The sequence below is a fragment of the Pteropus alecto genome, unplaced genomic scaffold (genome assembly GCF_000325575.1).
Source record: "Pteropus alecto unplaced genomic scaffold, ASM32557v1 scaffold76, whole genome shotgun sequence".
Lineage (NCBI taxonomy): Eukaryota > Metazoa > Chordata > Mammalia > Chiroptera > Pteropodidae > Pteropus > Pteropus alecto.
The window spans coordinates 27602242-27623318 of NW_006443138.1; the positions used below are offsets into that span (position 1 = coordinate 27602242).

Sequence of the window (21077 nt, forward strand, 5' to 3'; positions counted from 1 at the left end):
TACCCCCAACATTTCATCTCTCCCTTCCAAAATAATCCTCTCTTCTCTACTCCTTACCTACTTCCATTCACACATGGCATCTTTTTAGAAATACGAATTAGGGTGAAGAGCAAAGAATCAGAAGTGGGAGCAAACTGTGTTCCCGGGCTGATTTAGCTGACTAGGTGACCTTCAGAAATTGCTGGACCTCTCAGGTTCAGTGTCCTCACCTATAGAATGGGGTTAAAAAAAATAAATACTAACCTTTGCTTATCTCACAGGATTATTGTGAGGATTAAAGGATATAAAAGCACTTGCAAACAACACCAACACAAGGCAAGAAAAGGTATGACAGGATAATCCTGATTTTCAGGCACCACAGTCCACCAGACAGTGAGTCTCTAGAGAGCAGGGACCTGCTTGTCTTGATCTTGGATCTGGGGTACATAATTATTCCTAGTACAGAGTCAGTGTTTGATAAAGTCATGTTCAATTAAGAACACAAACACGCACACACGCACGCACACCACAGAGACATCCTTGCATCTCTCTCCCACCACACACGCAGGCAAACCCACAATTCCCCACTTTTGGAAGTACTGCTCTAGTCCTGGCTTACTCCAAAAACAGCCAGTTCCTGGAGAAAAACCAAGTGATTGTCACGCTGCCTGGATGCCTCATTTGAACAAGTCTGAATTCCTCCTTTTTCCAGGGAGTTACTAAGAACTGAACCCCCCGACTCACTCTCCTCCAAGGAGCCCCCCACTGGGTCTGCCCCACCCACCTCCGCTGTGTGCGACGCGGGGTTTTTTTTTTTGCTCGCAGGAGCTCGGCGCCTCTACTGCTGTTTTCATTGATGCCTTGAGCAGAGCTGGCATGTGCAACTGCTTAGAAGGGGGAGCGCGGAGCCGCGGGGGAAGCAAGTAAAAATAGCCTGGCGCGCGTCGCTCTGCCTACTGAAAGCCTTTAACCCAGGCCATGGTGGGGAGCCCAGCAGTCGCTGCTGCACCATGCGGAACCTGGCAAGGGTCTGCACCCAGATCCCGTGCAACAGCCGGGGTGCGGGGGTTAGAGACCTGAGAAAACTTTTTTTTTTTTTTTTTAGAAACTGAGCAGGGGTTGGGGAGGGCGGAGGAGGAAGCTGTTTCTTGCTTCCAGCGCTCCAGCCACCTGGCTATAAGGATTGCTACGTGCCGGCTAGTGCAACACTTTACACAAGATGCAGCCTTGACTCTGAGCTATTTTTAGAAACCTCTTCCGCCGGTGGGCGATTGGAGGGAGGAGGGCGAGGGGATTGGTGAAGCTAGCTTTCATCTGTGAGGCTTATACTACACAGTATTCTGAATGTCTGCCCTCCGATGGGGGGTGGGGAAGAGCAAGTGTCCAGGGGAACGCACACTTGCTGGCTTTGCCCTAACTCAAGGAGACGACATTAGCTACTGAATACTCGACTGTTCTCAAGCCCCAGAGAGCGTTTGTTTCAAAATAGATAGTTGCCAGATGCATGCTGCTTCTAGTCTCTCAAAGAATTTTTTTTTTTAAGCTTTGCTGCCCACGCTGTGAGGTAGGGGTTAGCTGCAGCTCAGACCTTGAGGGGAGAAGATTGCGAAGGGTCTCTGCACCTTTATGCGTTCCAGCAAGACAGAGGGACAATCCCCGCGCCACACCTGCCCCATGCTGCATATGGGTAACCATATGTGAAATGTACGGCAGCCCCACCAGACACTCGGCTATTAATAGAGCCCGGGAGTTTGCTCTCTGCCTTTCTCCTGCCACCGTGTAAGGGGTGATCTTCACACATTTACCCCACTCCGCCCCCACCTCGGCTCACCGTTTCTCCAGGAAGGTAAGGGGACTGCCCGCGCTGATCCCCTTCGTGACTACAGGTTCCCAGAACCTACGGACTAGTCCAGTTGTAATGACAGCAGGGTCAGTGCGAGGCCAGAGAACACAGCTTTCAGTACTGGGACCTAAAGCCCAGCAGGGTTCTTTGCGGCTCAGGGCCAACTTGAGAGTAGAGAAAGGGCAGTTATTGGGCTGCCGAAGGCGGGGGGGAGGACAGGGAGGGGGCAAGAGCGTAATTTACGGAGCTAGAGCGACATTCAAAAGCTGCTGCGGGACGAGTGGCTGCAGACCCATTTGTCGCTGCAGCCCGCGGCGCGCAGCCCCCACCGCCGGCGCCGGCTCAGCTGCAGCAGGAGCGGACGCTGTCCCTGGTTCTGAAGGTGGCCGGCGCTCCCTCCCCTGGGTTAGTGTCCCGGAGGCGGCTCTAACGTTCGAGGATTGCAGACCTCTCCCTGTCCCGGATCCGGGCGGGAGGATCTGATCTGTTGGTGGAGCCCAAGTCCCACCACCGGCTGAGCTTGACTCCCCGCGACCGGAAGCTCTCCGCGGTGCTGCGGGGACCGAGAGCTCAGGGACTCGAGCTTGAAGGGTAAATCTGGGGCAGCGTCTGGAGGTGGTCAAGGCACTGCAGGAAGCAGACCTGGACCCAGGATCACCCTTCCCAGCTCTGCACAAAGCCGGGACTCTGGGGCCCTACCGGAGCCCAGAGGAGAGGGCAAGGGAGAGCGGCTGCCTAGGATTTGGGACTTGGGGGAAAGAGAAGCGAGCAGCGGGCGGCAGGAGAGGGAGATGGGGTGAGAGAGACTCTTTTTGCATTTTCAAGAGGGAGGGGACCTGAGATATGCACTGCCTTTCCCCCCACCCCACCACACACACACACACACACACACACACACACACACACACGCACACGCACACGGCCGGCGGAAGCAAGCGGGATGGTACTGGGGAAAGTTTGGCTCTCGGTGCTGAGCGGCGGCGGCGCAGCGACAGCGGCGGCGGCGCGGCGGTCCGGTGGGCTTCCGGGGTCGCCAAGAGCCCCCGTCCTCTCGCCTCCTTACCTCGGTGTTCTCGGCAGCGTTCTCCGCCATTTTCCTCCTTAGGAGCAGGCAGCGGGAGGAGTGTTTCATGCCCATAAGAGCCAGCAAGGGTTTGGTGATACAGAGATAGTAGAGAAAGAAAGAGCTGGTGTAGCTTTAAAAGAAAGAGAAAAAGAGAATGGAAGGAAGGGAAAGGGGAAAAAAAAAAAAAAAAAAAAACCCAACCCAGCCCCTCTGCCGGAGCGTCAGCCGATACAGTCAACCCCGGCTGAGTCTTTCCTGCAGTCTCCACTTTGTTTTATTTTCCTCCCTTCTCATCTGCTTCGGATTCCTTCACACAGTTTCAAGTTCTTCTCGCGCACCCGACCCCTCCCCGCCCCTCTCCACCCGCGCTGCGGGCTAGACAGGAGGGAGGCAGCCCCGAAGGCTCCGCGGCGGCGGCGTCTCTCTCCTGGCTGCTCCGCTCGCAAAGTCCGGCCGGCCGAAGGCAGCCACCAACTCCTCTCAACTTCTGCGGATCGGCTGAGCGAAGCAACACGCTTCCTGCGCGTCTCTCCTAGGGGCTGAGCCGGGTGAGTGGGGGCGGGGTAGGAGGTTCGGTAGAGCAGGCGGCGACGGGGCGCAGACCAAGGGCCCCCAGCGCCCCGGGGCCCGCCCCCTACACCGGACTGCAAGGGTCTCTTGGCCGCCTCAACTCCCAGGCGCTGCGGACACTTGCGCGGGGGCAAGGGCTGCGCGGACGCTGCAGGGCCACGCGCGAGGCTCGGAGAGAGCAGGCTCCGGAACTGGGCTCTTGCAGGTTCTGGGACCCGGCCGTACGTCCTCCCGCCGAGAACAAGCCCTGGGCAAGACTGGGCCACAGTTACCTCCTCTTCACCCCACCCCCAACTTTCCCGCTCCTCTGCCAATTCCTGGATCCTTCCTTGGTGATTAAGGTTTGGGTTTTGGAGAGCGAAGGGGTAGGTGTCTGGATGAGGGAGGGTCCTTAACTCCTTCAACTCTTGTTCTAAGTATGGTATCATGATTTCTTCTTTTCCCCGACTCTCCCTATCCAAGGCACCGTGGGGCTCCAAGCCTCTCTCAGGCTGAGAGGGTGAGGCGAAGGTTCAGCCAGAGGTGGCTTCGGGAAGAGAGTGGGAGAAAGTCAAATGGATGTGCCTGCAGTCGTGCTCCCCCTACCCTAGTTTTCCTTGGCAGCCTCCTGCAGACACATTTCTCTTTTCTCTCCTCACCCTTCCCCCATCATCACCAGATTTTGAAGTCCCTTTTATGGAGAGAGGGAGGATGTCACGTACCCATTAGGATTCTCTTGATCCTTTTTTAAGAGAGTTTGGGCGGCAGCAGGGGGTGTGAATTTTTATACAATACATTCCTGTCTTCACTTTGAGAGCCCCCCTCCCCCGTCTTACTGGCCATCTGTCAGGCTGGTGGGGATAGAACAAGGGGGAGGGAACCCCATTCTGTCTCTCCCATTACAACAGGCCACTCAAGCTGACTCTTTCAAAGACAGCTGCACTTTCAAGCTTGCTGCCCACAAGTCAGGGACGGGAACCTAAAAGATGCTTTCTGAGCCTCCTGGCTCTCATCTTGTCCTGTACCTACATGCAGAGATCAGTCCTGCATGCATGCCCTATTTATTTTTTAACATCACCTTTGACAGCAAGAAATGTGGACCTGATTGTCCTCAACCAACCCCAGAGTCCATTGAAGAAATGGGCCAGAATCTAAGGATGCCTCCATCACCTGGTCCGAGTGGAAAGAGAGGATACACTGCAATAGTGGAGTAGGAAGAGGAGGGGAGGGGATGGAGAGTAAAAAGAGTGAAAAGAGAACTGGCTAGAATCCACCGGTGTGTGTGTGTGTGTGTGTGTGTGTGTGTGTGTGTGTGTGTGTGTGTGTGTCTGTCTGTCTGTCTGTCTTAACCTTTTTCTTTCTAAGACCATAGACCTGGATTAGTGTTGGGGGTGAGTGAGGAGAGTTCTTGGCAACACCTGGTTATTCTCCTTCTCTTTCACATCCTGCCAATGTGCGGAAGGTGGTAGGGGGATAAATGAGGGGAATCTAAAGAATGACTTTACACTTTTGAACCTCATTTTCTCAAAGCATCTTTCTCAGATACAAAAGATCCTGACACACCTGATCCCTTAGCAAGAGAGTCTCAGTAATTGTATAATCAAAGAATATCAGAAAGTATCTTCACAGCGCTCTAGTCCAGTCCTCTCATTTTATAAATAAGGACCCCAAGATTAGAGAAAGGACATTTGCCCATGATCCTTCAGCCAGCTGGGGAAGCATCTGAAAGCAGCTCCCCCAGCTTCCTGACTTTCAGTCCAACATTCTCTTCTGACCCCACCCCAAACCACTTCTGCCTGAGCTGTGACTAACTGGGGAGGAGGGGAGCTGAGACAAGCTCCCACCGAAATAGGCTGCTGCCTATGCATGATTATGTTGCTATGAGAACCTCAGTGGGTGTGTTTCCTCCGTTCTCTGTTGAAATCTTTTGCTTTGCTTGGCTTCTCCCCAAGCACAGACACGGCTCCCCCTTGGAATGGAGAGTGGAGAGGCTGAGATCGAGAGCTGTATTCTCATAGAAAGAGTTTTCTATTCCAACCCATTCAACTCAGAGTCAGACTGGAGCTGTGAAGAAGGAGCCTAGGACATCAGGTGGTTCCATTATGGCTGGAGGACATGAGTGAGCTGTCCTGAAAGTGCATACTCCAGTCCTCTGTTGAGCCATTTTGGAGCAGAGAGGTATTGTTCTTGCTATGCTCCCATTTAATTACAATCAAAAGGAAAATAATTGTTATTTTAAGACACTAAGTTTTAGAGTGATTTGTTGTTACATGGCCAAAGATTACCCGAATACCCATCTCCTAGGTTTTTAAAATTTTGTATGCATGAAAAATACCTAGCACACAGTAGGCATTTTGTAGTAGTATTTTTCTCACCAACACCATCATTCACAGGAATTCAGTCTTCATGTCTCTTGCATAAGTATATTAGCATAGTCTTTTACAAGGTGAATTAATTTAGTCATTCTATAAAGAACTTACTGGGCATCTCTTACATACCTAGCTCATCAGTAGGCACTGGACATAAAAAAAAAGGCAACAAAAAAATATAGAACTGACTATTAAGAAGCTCTTAATTTAGTCACCTTGAATGCCTTGAAATGTACAGAACTTTTGTAGAAGACTTTTGAAGGGATTTTGAGGATAGGCAAAAAGAAATATGAGATGACAAGGGGTACAGGGACTTTGCTGAAGTCTGAGTTAAATGGGCAGTCTGGAACTACAGGTCCTACGAAGTAAAGAAAACCCAAAGACACATTTTGCTATGTCACTTTTCTTACACTAGATCTTCAGTGCAACATGTATTTAGTAGTACGTGTGAAGTGCTTAGAATAACGCCTGGTTTTGTGGTAAGAACACATTGTGTTAACATTTGCTAGAACCTGTTCTAGGTTCTGAGTTAAACTTACAGAGCACTTGCTACATGCCAGAGACTCTCCTGGACTTAATGTGTCCTCATGCAGTTCTTCCAACAACCTTTGCAGTAGGTACTATTATTATGACCGCATGACAGAAGAAGACACAAAAACACGGAGAATTATCCAAATGGTAGAGTCAGGATTCAAGTCTAAGATGCCTTAATCCATAGCATGACCTTCAAGAGTTTAACCAGTTTCCAGGAACAAGGCAGTGGTTCTTAACTTCGGCTGCAAAATGGAATCATCTTTAAAAATACCAGTGTATTGGTCCCACCTCAAAAGAGTATAATTTAATGAGGCCTGGGCATCAGGATTTTTTTTTAGGTTCCTGGGTGATTCTAATGGACATTCATGGTTGATAGCAATTGGATAAAGATATTTGGAGGAGAAAAAAAGGCAGAAAAAGAAGGTCTCTAAGTTATAGAAAGAGCCCTCCAAACTCTCATATTATTGAAAGGTCCATCTCAAACACAACGCTTCTTCAGAGCCACACGTTTTTTTGAAAGAGTAAAGTTGTGCTGACGGTTGAGACAGCATGCAGAGGTTTGAATGAAACTCCTGGGAAGGGAAATAATTGGAAATGTTACCAACTTCATGAGATGCCACAGAGCAAGATAGTTTCCTGTCACTGAAAGGGTTCAGTTAGACTATTGTGCTTAGCTGTTGCTACAAATTCTAGAAGGTTGAGCAAGGCCCCTAAGGATTCACCTGCTCCACTCTGTAATTGTCTCCTTTTATCTGTGAGCCCTCCAGAAGGTGGAGACTGTGCATAGTGGCTCAACTTCAGGAGCCAACCAACACTTCCTTTGTTGCCTCCCAAAATCCAGTACCCAGGTAATTGAGATGCAATTTCTCTAACCCTTAGACCATACTGTCTAGGAAAGCGAGGCTCTGGCTTAAATATGGTTGCTACAATAAAAGGAGGCATATAAAACTCATTACTCATGTAGCTTCCCCTCCTCCTCCTGGAGAAACCACACACGTGGCCAGGTCGCACATATGGCTAAGACACGCTGCAGTGAATTCATGGCTCCTCAGGAATCAGGTCACAGCCATTATCCATCACCACCTCCCAGCAGCTAACCCAGTGGTGTTCTTAATGTCTTCTGGGCCAGACAGGAGTCAAGCCAAGGCTGTGGCGGGCACCTATCTGACTGAGCCTATCAGAAGCCCCACACCTGGGCCATTCTCCTTGCACAAAAGTCTCTACAATCTTAATTTTCTCTAACCCAAGGCCCAGTTATTTCTTAAACTATGTTCCAAAGAACTTTTGAGAGTGGCACCGGTGCCTGCAAAGTTAATTTGGGTGTTTTAGTTTTGTCTTGTATTTTTTTGTCATTAAAACCAGAATGTTATTTCCTTGCTCTGATAATGTATGATTAAGTCAATTCACTGTGGTTTTGCATTGGATATAATACTATTTGTTTTGATTATTTATTATAACAATATTCGGAAGGCATTTTTTAAGTAATTCTGCATTAATAGCTTAATACTTGTTGTTTTATGCCCCTAAAAAGCTGAAAATTAAGACTATTGTTACTTTTCTCTCAGAGTGAAAATTAAGACTACTGTTACTTTTCTCTCAATGATCTATGATGGAAACCAAACTTTTTTGGAGAAGGGGAAAGATACAGTAGCGGAACTTTAAATATACTAAAATATTTTTTGAAATGCTGTCACAACAGAAATTAGCTTTTTCTTCTTGGTGGAGGTCGTACACTTCGCTTCTTTTCTCCTTTTCAAATATTTCATTAAAGGATCACCTTTTTGTCTCGAAAATCTCTCCTGAATCCCTCAAAGCCAACTAGAAATCAACCCAGTCTATTCAGTGCAACAACAATACACGTTTTCTTCTATAAGCCCTTGTATAGCAACTACATGAGCCAAGCACTGTGCTAGGCATTCTGGACTAAAAGATGAAAAGATAAGTCCCTCCCTTATGACATCTTCCAAGAAGAATTGGTTATGAATTCAAACACTATCAGGGTCATATGGATTGGTTCTTATAAGTTAAATACAGCTATAATCAATAGCTTATTGTCAGGCAGGCCCTGCAAAAAGTACCTATTGATATGAATAGGGAGACCCTGGAGGCTATATGGCCTGGACCAAAAGCAAAGGAGCCTCCCATCAAGTAAGGCTGAGGACACATTATCAAGATAATAAAATCCTTGTGTACCTCCAAAACTTTATATGTAAGAGGTTTTGCAGTCTTAGCTCACCGAAATGCATTATGTACTGACATTACTTGGGGCACTACGTATTGTGATCTGCCCTAGTGCAGGGCTGGCTGATCTCTGGTGATTCAAGGGTAACCTCGCCTGAAAATGCACAATGAGCAGAGGTGGCTAAACAAAGCTGTGCTTGATTCCATCTGTTTCCTTTCTGGACCATGTCACCACCCCGATCTCTTTCTTCTCTTCTCAGAGGGATTTTTTTTTTTTTTTAATTTAAGCCTTGTTAGATTTTTTAAAAATTTAAAATTGTATTCCTCTAGGGTAATAGTAACATTTTGCTGTGTATCCTCCATTTTTGACTCATGCAAATGCATATATCCAAGTTATAACCAATTCACTATTGGTATATGTTGTGTAGAAGCAGAATTATATACATTACTCAGCAACTTGCTTCATTCATCATACAGTGTATTATAAACTTCTTTTCACATTATCACACATAAATCCAAGTCATTATTTTTAAAAGCTGTATCATGTCTCACTGTATGTATATACCATACTTTTTTCTGATAGACTTTCAAGTTGTTCCTAGTTTCCTGTCACTCGAAGCAATATTACAATAAATGTTCTTTTATATATACTCTTACGAACAAGAGCTTTTATTTCTACACGGTAGTTCCCCAAAAGTGGATTCATTTTAATATATATTGCCAGGTCCTTACCAAAATTTTATTTCTCAGATTGTAGTCTGAACTCTTAGAAGGCACAAATCCAAACTCTCTTCCCCTTCCATCTTCTAATGTCAAGTGCAAAAACATCTACTGCTTTCAAAGCTCTGGATCAGGCACTTGAGAAGGAAGATCCATGAAATAAAAGACACAATCCTTATTTTAAAGGTGTTTCTACATCAAGAGCTTTACAATGCCTGGGAAAGTGTTCATGAGAGATGCTGAGACATGGGATATTTCTTCCTGGAGGGAAACCAGATTGCTTCCAAGTATTGGGCAACGACGCATGAATTTGATATTACCAAGAGGTTCTGTGGCCTGAAAAACAATAAGAATAAAAAACATTGGCATCAATTACCTGTCACTTGGATGGAATGGCCACAAAGGATACTCGGGCCTTTGGGGCTACCCTTAGTTCCTTTTCTTCCAAAAGGCTGTGACTGGATTGATGGCAGTATGCCACTGCTGCTTATATATAGTGCTTAATAGAAACCCCACCACCTGGAAAACCATGCTCCACTTCCCAGAAGAGTCTTGTTTCGCTCCCTTTTAAAACAATATTTACTGTATTCAGACTTTCCCTTAATCAAAGGAAACCTTACCATTTAAAACTTCCCATTTCAGTCTTTCAGAGGGTGCTTCAAAGTGTGAGAGAGGACAAGGCAGAAAGAGGTGAGAGGAAGGAGACACTTGTCAGAGACTGGGAAAAAGATCATGGGCTTTTGATCTGACAGACCAGTGAGTTAACCTCTCCACTGTGTAAAAATGGCTTAATGGTCATCTCTCTTCAGCGGATGAGCTGTGAAAATAAAATGAGCCAATGTAGATGACGTACTTAACAGTTTTTGGGAAATAGTGTTCTAATAAAAGTGAGTTTCTTTCCCAACATTTCTTCATAGAAGAAATCCACATGCAAATCCACATGAGATAGAGATATAGTGTGATATGGAGAAAGTATGTCACTGTAGGCGTCAGCAGACCAGTGCCCCAGTCGCAGCTCTGTCATTAAACAGTAGCATGGCCTTGAGAAGGTCATTTTTCTTTTCTGGGCCCATTATCTCTTCTTTAAAAAGAAGAGATTTGCATGAGACAAGCTTTACATACCCTTTCTGCTTTGTCATTTTTTGCATGGTGTGAATTATGATTCTAACTACACCCAAATCACAACAAAGGCTGGTCATATGCATCTCACACCAAAATTCAATTCCGATGGTCAAAACCAAGGCTGAAGAGTAGAACACCCTATCCCTTTCACTTGCAAGAGTGATTGAATGAAAAGTTACAGATCAGAGATTGACAAAGGAAGCCTGTTGGTAATACCGATTATAACTTTTATTACAGCACTAGGTTATGGTTCAGACTTTCTAGAGGTCAAAAGGAGTTCCTTTTTTTTTTTTTAAGAGTTCCATTTGACTCTAGCAACCTCAAAAACAGTAGTCAAGCAGCCATTTTAAATAGTCATCATTTGATTTCCCCAGTGCTTGTCAGAGATCAGAGCTCCAATGGGCGAACCAGTGAATTTTTGGATAACATAGGCTACTGGGCTATAGTCAGCATAACCCCACCAGCTCTCAATGATTCATGTCAATACACAAATAATGCAAATCAAAAGGTTATCCAAAAATCACTTTTTTAACTTAATTTATGTATCCTGATATATGCTTATAGAATCTCTACCTGTCTGATGATTCTTGGCTTCAAAACATATCCAAATTAATGGTAGCCACGGATAATGGTCCAGAAAGCAGCCAGCTGGGTTGCTGGAGAAACTGGCCAGAGTCCTCTTCTTACCAGGAGTAGTCCATTTTGTGACTAATTCACCTGTGGGGAAGCAAAACTCAATTATCATCCTAGCACACCTCTCGGGGTCAGGGATTATTCAAGTTACTCCACAGGACAGACTACATAAAGATTAGATGGCATTTTAAAATCACACAGCAAGAGAAGAGTGGCTTCGATTTCTTGGACAATCCAGGTATTCATTTAATTAAAATGCAACTGTGGCTTCCAGGGGCTTTCCTCTCCTGGGAGGGAAATACTGCTGGCAAGGCTAAGAGCTGTTTCCTGAGAATGTGGTTCTCTCCTAGGGCCTGCGGAGGAAGAGGGAGCCTGGTGACCTCAGAATGATGGGCCAAGTGCTCACTCGGGGCCAGGCACTATGTTAAGTGCATTATATACATTACCCCACTGAATCCTCACGCCGTTCGCATTATTTGCATCAGGAAAAGGTGGCTCAGAAAGGTTAATGAACTTGCTCAAGTCACACACCTGGTAAAGAATTGAACCCTACCTGGAGCCATGTTTCCCTGACTAAACTAGTAGAAGGTGCACAGACCTCAGAACTGCATCGACCTGGTTTTAAATCCAGAGTCTGATATGTTAACTCTATGGATGTGACTTTGGGCACATTGCTTAACTTCTCTGAGTCCCAAATTTCCCCTCTGTGAAAAGAACTGTGTCTGGTAAAACTGCTATTCAGGGTTGTTGTAAAGTGCCAACCCAAAACCAGGCTCATTGCAGTCCTCAATAAATGGGTGTGATGGCATGCAACATATGGCTGGTCGTGACCAACTTAGTTCTGCAAAATTGCAGCTGCTGTTATGTTAGACTCAGGTGCAAGTACAGGTTTAAAAACTACACCCCACTCCCAGAGGCCAGAGTATCTGTCAACTTGGCAATGGCTCTAGACAAGGTAACTCCATCTAAATAGCACCTATCAACCTATATTCTTGCTGTACCTCTTTCTGTCACATCTGCTTAGTAACTGCTCTAAGTGGTATCACTCTGGGTTGCATACCATATTTGCAAGTATGAAGGATGTGATTTTTTTTTAACTTTTGGAAAACTCAGATTCTGCAGCAGCCAAATCTGCCACAAAACTACATCAGGACTTAGTTAATGCATCCTGAGCAACTGTGGGGTTAATCATAGGGGGGAAGGAAAGATTCGGCACATTGGCACATGGACAGTGGAGGAAGAAGGGGACAGTGGTATCAGATCAACTTTGTATATATGCCCTGACACTTTTCCAACCTGGAAAGATGGCTTTTTCTTTTTTTAAACAAATCTCCTGGCCCATAAATTAGACCCTGGAATCTTCAAGGCATGGTTTCTGACTGGGGGAGGGGGCTCTGAGCAAATCTCGTCCTCTTCCTGTGCCTCATTTTATCCCGTTAGTTAAGACAACAATTGGCTTTCTTCTCCTCCTTCTACTGATTGAATAATGAGGTCCCTGAAACTGTTCTTGTTTCTGACCTTTCTAGACTGAGTTTGGAGCAAACTTCCCTAGAGTTTTCCTAGAATAAAAGCCTAAGTTCGGGTGAGTAAGGAGGAGGCAGAGGCCACCAGAGAACCACTGGACTTTCTCTGAGCAGGACCACGGGCTCTTTTCCCTGGCCCAGGGTTCAGAGTCTATTTTTGTCTGTTGGCATCTCAGGCAGGGTTCAAATTATATAAGAGGAACTCCAGAATAACTAGGCCACTCCAGCCTGTCGCACTAAATAACAATTACCCAGAGTTTCTCTTCTCAACTCCTCTCGTGACAGAGAATCCTTTACCACTCTTCCCCCTATAAAGGTCTTCCCAAGGGTGTCTAAGAGACCTCATAAGATAAGACCACGTCATAGGTACTCACGCTGAGTCTTCTTCTTCATCTTTGACTCCCCTTTAGTCAATGTCTTAAGGTTGATTTCAGGAGCTGACATTGCCCACGTTGACAATGTTCCTCATAAGCACGCTAATGGCTATGTCAGAGTGGCTGTCACTTAGCACACTCAGCAATTTCTGGATATTGAGCAGAAGCAGGGAAAGATCTGATGAGCCCATTCCTTGTGCTTTGAGTCTCATCAAGCCTCTTAGAAAAACAGCCCTTTCCATTTCTGGCCCTAACTCTTCCATTCTTTTGTAAGGGCACAAAGCCCAATGTCAGGGTAGAATTTAGGTGACGCGCCATCCCCTCTGTTTGTGTCTCTTCCCCGTCTTCCACTCATGAAATCCTATTACAAACTCCTCCCTTCTTCATCCATAGACTAAAGTGCTCCTGCAGGTCAATTCGCACAAATAAAGCCTTGGGGGAGATGAGGGGACCTGACTCTGACTGAGTCTCAACACCCATACACAGGAAGCATTAGGCGGGGCATCCTCTGCTGGTAGAGTGTGGGTTGCCCTGTCTTTCCCTTCAGAGTTTCAAACATTTGCTCATGCCTTGTAAAGGGAATTTCCCAGCAATGTATCTGGTCATGTTATGTCTTATTTAGTTGGGCAAGTAATAGCATTTATGGAATGTCAGCATCAGAGTAAACCCATTCTCACACCAGTCCCGACTCTATCTTCCTATTTCAAAGAGTTCCAAAATCTCTCTTGCCCTGGCTTCCCCTCCACATCGCTACCATCACCCTTGGGTATCAACTATCTTGGAGAAACAGCCCTTGCAGCTTATTAACCATCAGTTGTTGCTGGCCTTCCCAATGGTACTTGCATTTCAAGAGGAGACTGGAAGCTTGCCTCACCTCCTAGTTACAAAAGAATGAATCTCTAATGGTGGAAGGTCAAGCATCAGTGACAGGCTGATGGGAGCACAATTTGGGAATGGAAGTTCGCCCCGCACTCTTTTAAATCATGTTACACTGATATTTCATTCTGCCTGCTGATAGGTTGTGCCTGGCCTATAGGCAACAGAGAAAGCATGGAGTTCTTGATGGGCAGTGGGGGAGGGAAGTAGCACTGATCTGGAATCAAGAGATTCAAATCCTAGTCTCAGCTCTGCCACAATTTGCTGAAGACCTTAGGGTGGGAGGTGTCAAGACAGAGGCCACTGAGAAATGAGAGAGTGTGGCTAAGATCTGCCCTTGCCCTATAGAGTCCTTCGTAGTCCTGGTTTTCATCTCTTCCTCTGTAATGTGAGAAGTTTGCACAAGCTGAATTCCTGGGCCACCTCTTCCATTCTGTTATTGTGAACCCCGTGGCTGGCATTCAGAATAGAGATACTGTCTCCAGTTCTTGGAACAAATAAGAAGAAGGCGGGAAGAATATAGGGGGAAGCTCATGCTCCTAGAGCTCAGGCATTTGGGCCTCAAGAATACCCAACCCTACCTATCTTCTAAGTTGTTTTTCTCTTTTTTTAAAAAAAAAAAAAAAGACAGGATCTCAATACTACTTCATCCTCTTTAGGAGCTCAAATGCTGTCAGAGTGGCTGTCTCTTAGCACACCCAGCAACTTCTGGGTATTGAGGAATCTGTTTCAAAATATTGCATTCAACCCAGGCTTGCAGAGAAGTTCTCTCTAGCTGGGAATTTATAGAAAAATATGCTGGCCATGGTGTGTGCTAGTGAAATGCATCTGTGGACTGGTACTTCTGGGTGTCTATTTACAAGGCAGCCATAAATAACTGGCTGTTCCTCTACCACTTTCCCCTTCAGACTTCTTACCCGCTGTCCCCACTACCATAGTTTGCTCTAGTTATGCTCAGATGCTTTTAAATGGGCAACACATCATCTCTGAAGCATGAATTAGAAAATCTGAGGATTGAACCCCACACTAACATGAAACATATAAAAACTCTAGACAGCGGGTTCAAAGGCCTCTTTATTCTTGGGCATAGATGGCATGAGGTCATGTACATTCAATGCTTTTTGGGATTTCTCAGAATAGTCCTTTCCCTAAGTCTAGTGGGACTACAGGGGAGTGGACTCCAAGAAAGCCTTCCCAAAAGATGTTACAGTAGCTACCTCTTTGGGGGTATTTTTAATAAAGTGACGAAGACAGTTATCTGAGAAAAATGGTTTAAATTCAGTCCTGCCTAGAGCCAGGCACAATACATGGTATCAAGGGTCCTCTACTCAGTTGCATAGTTAATGATTATAATAAAAGGACTAAAAAATATTAGCTAAGTTCCTGGGGCTTTTCTGAAGACAGTCAGTTGAGCATGGTTGGTTCTCAGCCTCCTTCTGATCTAGAGAGCCAGGGAGAACCATGTGACAAAGGCCATGTAGGTGAAGGAAAGATCAAGAAAAGCTCTGCTCCACACGAGGCCAGGCCCAACCTTGACAGGAGAAGCGACCAGAGAAGCACAAACTTGTGCTGGGAACATTGGCCCCACGTGGTTTTCTCAAACAAAACTATGCAGAGGATAGACATTTGAGGGGGAAAAATTTCTTTAATAACATATGAATTTTTAAAGAGCTTCCAAACCCTCCCCTGCGGAGATGCCTGACAAAGGATCCAGACTACTTCCCAGCAAGAACCTGTTGGATTCTGGTGACATATAAGGCATCCCCATACTCCTCCTCTCAGCCCTGACAGGAGGGTTTTTAAAGCAGTACTTTGTGGATTAGCCTGGACCTCTGGTACCTATAGCCTCTTATGACAATTTTTACTTCTTTTCTTCCCAAGGCTGCCAAGGCCTCTTTTTGACCAGTCTTCCCCCAACATTCAGAGAGTTGGCAGTGTCCCAAATTGCCAGAACACAAGGCAGAATTCCCAGAGGCCTAGAGCATGCCTGCCTCTGCTCAGCTGGGCCTGATGTTCTGATCCATCTAGGTCTGCCACTGCACTGTTTCCAATCAGAAAACGTCACAGAGATGTGATTACTGCAATTCAGAGCATCAGCCTGAGGAAAGAGAGAATTTCCCCAGCTCAATCATGGGATAGATTTGAGAATTAAGAGATAGCAAACATTTAATGGGATGGTGGCAACCCCAGCCAGGTAGCCATACCTCTTTAGGCTCCAGAAACAAAAGCAAGGGCTTGGATCAAGGTTAAGAGGAAATTGCCAACACATCATGCTCATCTCACACTTTAATACCATGAACCCTCAAGGGTAGCTCTGGATTAAGAGATCTTCTTTATGGCCAGTTGCTTCAATCTAGTGAAACATCCTGGGGAGATGATTGATTAAGTTCATTCTTCCTCAACAAGAAGTGAACTGAGACTGTCTTGCTCTGTTCTAGATGGAAATGTGTGCAGTTAGCAAAAAGTAGGTTCTTGACTCCTATTTCTTCTATTTTGCTTTTTTATGATCTCTAGTAATTTTTTTGGAGTAAGCTGGTGGACGGTAAACTCTTTGAATGCATAATGTCCAAAATGACTCTTTTTTACCTATATACTTGAATGTCAGTTTTACTGGGTATACAATTCCAGGTTCAATATATTTCCCACACCCAGTTTGGTAAATGCTGTTCCACTACCTTTTTGCCTCTAGTATTACCAGTGAGATCTGTTGTTACTCTTTCTTCTTTTTTGGATCATCTTTTTTCTTTTACTCCTCCCTCTGGAAGTTTTTTTCTTTTTTCTTTTTCTTTTCTTTTTAGTTTTCCTTTATTATTGTGATGTATCTAAGTTGCAGGTCTTTTCTCATTCATCTTACTTGGCACTTGGTCATTCTATTTAATCTTGGGATTTTGTCTTATACTGTTTCTTGTCTATCTACTGGCAAATTATTTGGGTACTTTTTTCCTATTTTCTTCTCTTCGTTCCATCCATTCTATTTTTCCGAAACTTCTTATAGACAGATGACAGAATATCTGAGTATGTTCTCTATATGTCAGTTTTTCTTTCCATATTTCCATCTCATGATCCTTTTCCGGTGGTCCCCAGCCTTTTTGGCACCAGGGACCAGTGCTCCTATCAGAATCTAATGCCTGATGATCTAAGGTGGAGCTGAGGCAGTGATGCTAGCACTGGGGAGTGGATGCAAATACAGATGAAACTTTGCTTGCTCACCCACCGCTCACCTCTTGCTGTGCGGCCCAGTTCTAATAGACCAAGGACCGGTACCGGTCCACAGCCCAGGGGATGGGGACCCCTCTTTTACACTGTATACTTAGATTTTCTTAGTTTTATCTTTCAGTTCACTAATTTACTTTTCAATTACGCCCACTCTGCTGGTCCAATCCATTTGTTGGTTTTGAAATTTTGTGTGTGTGTGGACATTTTAGTTTCTAAGAGTCTGGTTTTTCACAGATCCAATGTCTGCACTTATTCCAAAATCTCCTGAAAGTCTCATTCTGCTTACACTATTGATTAAGATTTCCTTGGGAGCGGGGGTGAACTTTTACTACAATCAGTAAGTACCTCTTTTCACAGTATTGGTTTTCTAGACATTTTTAGTGAATTATGGATACATGCTCATTTTTGTATCAGAAAGTCCATGTTAATATGATCAACAGAGGGAAAGATTGAGATGTACTATACGGCAGGTTTTAGTTCACTGTCCAACATAAGTGAGAGAAGGTGCCTGCTATTGGTCGAGTGAGCCGATAGGGAGTACAGGAGTGGAAATATTTCTCCTGGATTGCGTTGGCTACCTGGAGCTGCTCTGCCTCTCTGACCTAATTATCCTAGCAATCTCTGTTGCTTACTGCCTGCCCTGAGAGGGTCAAATATAGAGGTGTAGAGGGATTCTCCTGCCTGCCTGCCTGATCTTATTTGTAACCCCAAAATACCTGCTCTGTCATACACTCTAGGCTTCCTTCTCCCCATATATGCCATCTTCAGGTCTGGAACACTGTTTGTTTTTGTTTATTTGTTGTTGTTTGTTTTGTTTTGTTTTTAGCAATCCTTTTTTAGGGACATCTGGACCTGTGGCTTTCTTCATCAATCTGATCTTGACTACTTTCCATCTTTCAGGGACTTTGGTTTCTGATGTACCAAAGACATCTTTTTTTTTTCTAGCATTGCTTATATTTTAAAATTATGTATTGTCATTTATGGGAATTTGGTATGGAAGAGTGAAAATGCCAGCTTTGCTTCATCCCTTATCTTGAACCAAAAGGCACAATATATTCTCAATAAAGAGTTGTTGGATGAGTGAATAGATTCTAATGTCTCGCTATAAATTTTATTTAAAACTTTTCTACATTTGAAAAATAATTGATTCATTGACACAGTGACAGATTTTAACATGCCTCCCCCAATTTTAAGTGGATGCAGAACTTGGGATCGGAGGTAGGATATTAAGCCCCAGTTGCATGGTTTTCCGTGCCTTTCCCTATTTTCCAAGGATTGGGAAATTTTAAAAAGACCCTAATGTTTTTCATTAATAACAGACGCCCACATGAGTGAATACCCATTGGTTGCTTCTCATGTCAAGTGCAACTTTGTAACCCTTCTGAAGTATTAGGAAAATTTAGATTCTAGAGAAGGAGATGGTCCTTTGATAGCACAAGGAGGATATGAAACCAGTATTCTTTGTCTTCTGCCTTTGAAGTACACATAAAAGCTCAGTAATACTATCTCATTTTATATCATCTGAGTGGAAGCCACAGTACAAGTTTCTGTCCTGCAAGTCACATTCACAATCCAGGAAGCACTTGCAGCCAGCAAATGCTCCATGGCTTTCTGCGGAATGTGGAGGGGCCCAAGCCAAGGTTCTGTGGAACAAATTCCTGCCTGAGCTGGTGGGGCAGGTGATGGGACACCACATGTAACCTCATGAAGAGTTACATAAATAGATCATGAAGATTCTCTGATTCCACTAAAGAGTTTAGTCTTCCTCCTCTCAATAACGTGGCCATTTCCTCTGAACTCACCAAGGCCCTATCCTGTCCTCAAGGTCTTGCTTTCATTTCCATGAAACCTTTCCTAGGGCCTCCCAGCTCATGGGGAATCTTCTTTGTCTTCAACTCTCACAGCATTATAGACAGTGTCACTCACTCTGACACCTAATTTTATACAGTTTTGTTTTACTTTAGCCAAAAGTTACATCCAACTGTGATTATGCAGAATACACATTAGGGAAAGGAAAACTCAGTAAAGGAGAATAGTTATCATATTGTACATGTGACACTCCAACCATCAAGCCAAAGTTTATTACCCTTAAGTTGAATATAAAGTTAAGCTTGCTCCTTAAAAACAGTTCTCTCATTCCTCTGGTCACCCTTCAATTCATTATGGTTATAGCAAATAAGGTACAGTAGCAGCGAGAATAGAACTTGACATGATGAGAAATGACTGCCAGTGGTTTGGAAGAAAGAAGAATCAACAACTAGGAAAGGTTAGGCAATATTGAAGGAAAGGTCAAGTTAGAATCAAATCATTAAAAAGTCATGAAATTGTGTTCTGTGACTCCTGTTTTCTAGGCAGAGGTGGATATCTTTTTACAGATCTTCATCAAAAGTATTCAAATAAAATGTTTCAGAACAGAAAGGCCATTGTGAATATCCACTGCAGGAAAATCCAGGTTCATGGGGCACCCTACATCCAAACGAAGATGGATTAAAAATCTCAGGCCACCTTACCCTTCTGTGCTTCCCAGGTGCTTAGCCATGTCCTGGCCATGCATCTCCATTTCTCGATTATAAGCTCCCAGACAGCAGGGTCCTACCTTCTATTTTGTTTTCCTCTCAATACCTAGCCCAGTACTGAACACATAGAAGGTGCTTATACATACTGAATGAATGAATGAATGAATGAACACATCGCAGTTCCAATGACTTCCTCTAACTTTTATTTGTAGTCTCATTGTCTTTCATTATTCTAGAGAAAGATCAGGAAGTGGAGTTTTAAAAATAATTTCTGAACAACTAGGAAGCCTTGTAAAGAAGTACTGCAGCCCCACAGTCCTCATTAAACCCATTCTTTAACCTCCTCTTCACTTTCAGCACTACCACATGGAAAATTGTTTTTTACCTATAGCCAATCACACTCCAAGCTATCCCTACAAATACAAGTTCCTGAAAAAAAGTGCAGGATGCTGATTCTCTTAAAAGTGCTGCCTGATTTCTCCAAGGCTCAGGCCTTGTGGGCTCAGATTCTGAGGAGCCCTCCTTTCTCCACTACCTACCAAATGGTCAGACTGGAAGCCTCGTCCTTATTTAGCTCACAGCCCTGGCTGCATGCTTGGATGCTCCCATCCAGAACTGGCAAACAGATGCAGACTCCTTGGCAGACAGAAAGGAGAGAGAGCATTAAAGACTGTGTCAGTGCTCCAGGGGAAGGCGCCCTGCACTAACTATTCTAATCAGCCCAGCGGGGGAGGACTGCTTGAGAAGGCTTTTGTCCTGGGATGCATCCATTCTGCCTCATCTCATGACTTCCCTGCTCAGCATTGAGCAAAGCTCTTGCCCTTAGAGATGGAAGAGGGAGAGAGAGGATATATGTGTACTAACGAGACAGGGATGAGGCTCTTGTTTAAAAGCCTTGAGCACCTGTGGATTTTCCATATAAATGCACACTAACTTGCAGGCACTTTCCTGGTTCACTGCTGTATATCTGCATAACCTAATTCAAGCAGAGAATCAGACTCGAAAGAGATGGTCTACCTTAGACCAGCTGGCTTAGTACCCCATTGCCCAACAGGCCCATCTTTCTGTCGCTCCATGTAGATGAGAGCTCACCCCTTTTTAAAGACCTTTGGAGGAGCAGCTACAACTTCCCTTTTCCAAAACACCCTGACACCTAGCAATAAGTGCTAATATGTATTTAACCTAAACAACTCCTCTCTTATAGCTGAAAATCTCTTCAAGTTGGTTGGTCTCCAATAGGGCCAGAAAATGTTGGGGCCTCTGTGCTGGAAACCCACAGTGTTAGGGAGGGAGGGTAAAGGAATTTTTATTAAAGTCAGCCTTAGGACCAATTACCCAAATGAGGTCTTCCCTCTATAAAGATGCCTAGATTCTTAGTAAACAAATTACATGACTCCTAAAGCTCTGCAGAGCACCAAGCCCAACCCCATTTCTTAGCAGATCATCAGAAATTCAACTTTAAAAGCTCTGACATGGAAAAAAAAAAGTGTCTAAAAAGAGAACTTGAGGCATAAAAGTCATCACCCTTCAGCCCCTTGTCCTCTGTATACTTCACATACCCACAGGATGTGGAAGA

The 21077-nt window shown here is 44.8% G+C and overlaps 1 protein-coding gene across 2 annotated transcripts in view; it reads right to left on the minus strand.

Annotated features, from left to right (window-relative positions):
- PRMT8 (protein arginine methyltransferase 8) overlaps positions 1 to 21077 on the minus strand; it is a 177731-nt gene that overhangs the window by 83061 nt on the left and 73593 nt on the right. The window contains exon 1 of one of the 2 annotated variants that reach the window (XM_006923850.1): positions 2886 to 3402. The exons of the other annotated variant lie outside the window; for it this stretch is intronic. Within the exon in view, the coding sequence (XP_006923912.1) occupies positions 2886 to 2960 (75 nt within the window). The 5' untranslated portion in view covers positions 2961 to 3402. Of the gene's footprint in view, positions 1 to 2885; positions 3403 to 21077 lie in introns of those variants that run through there. 2 annotated transcript variants of the gene reach the window in all.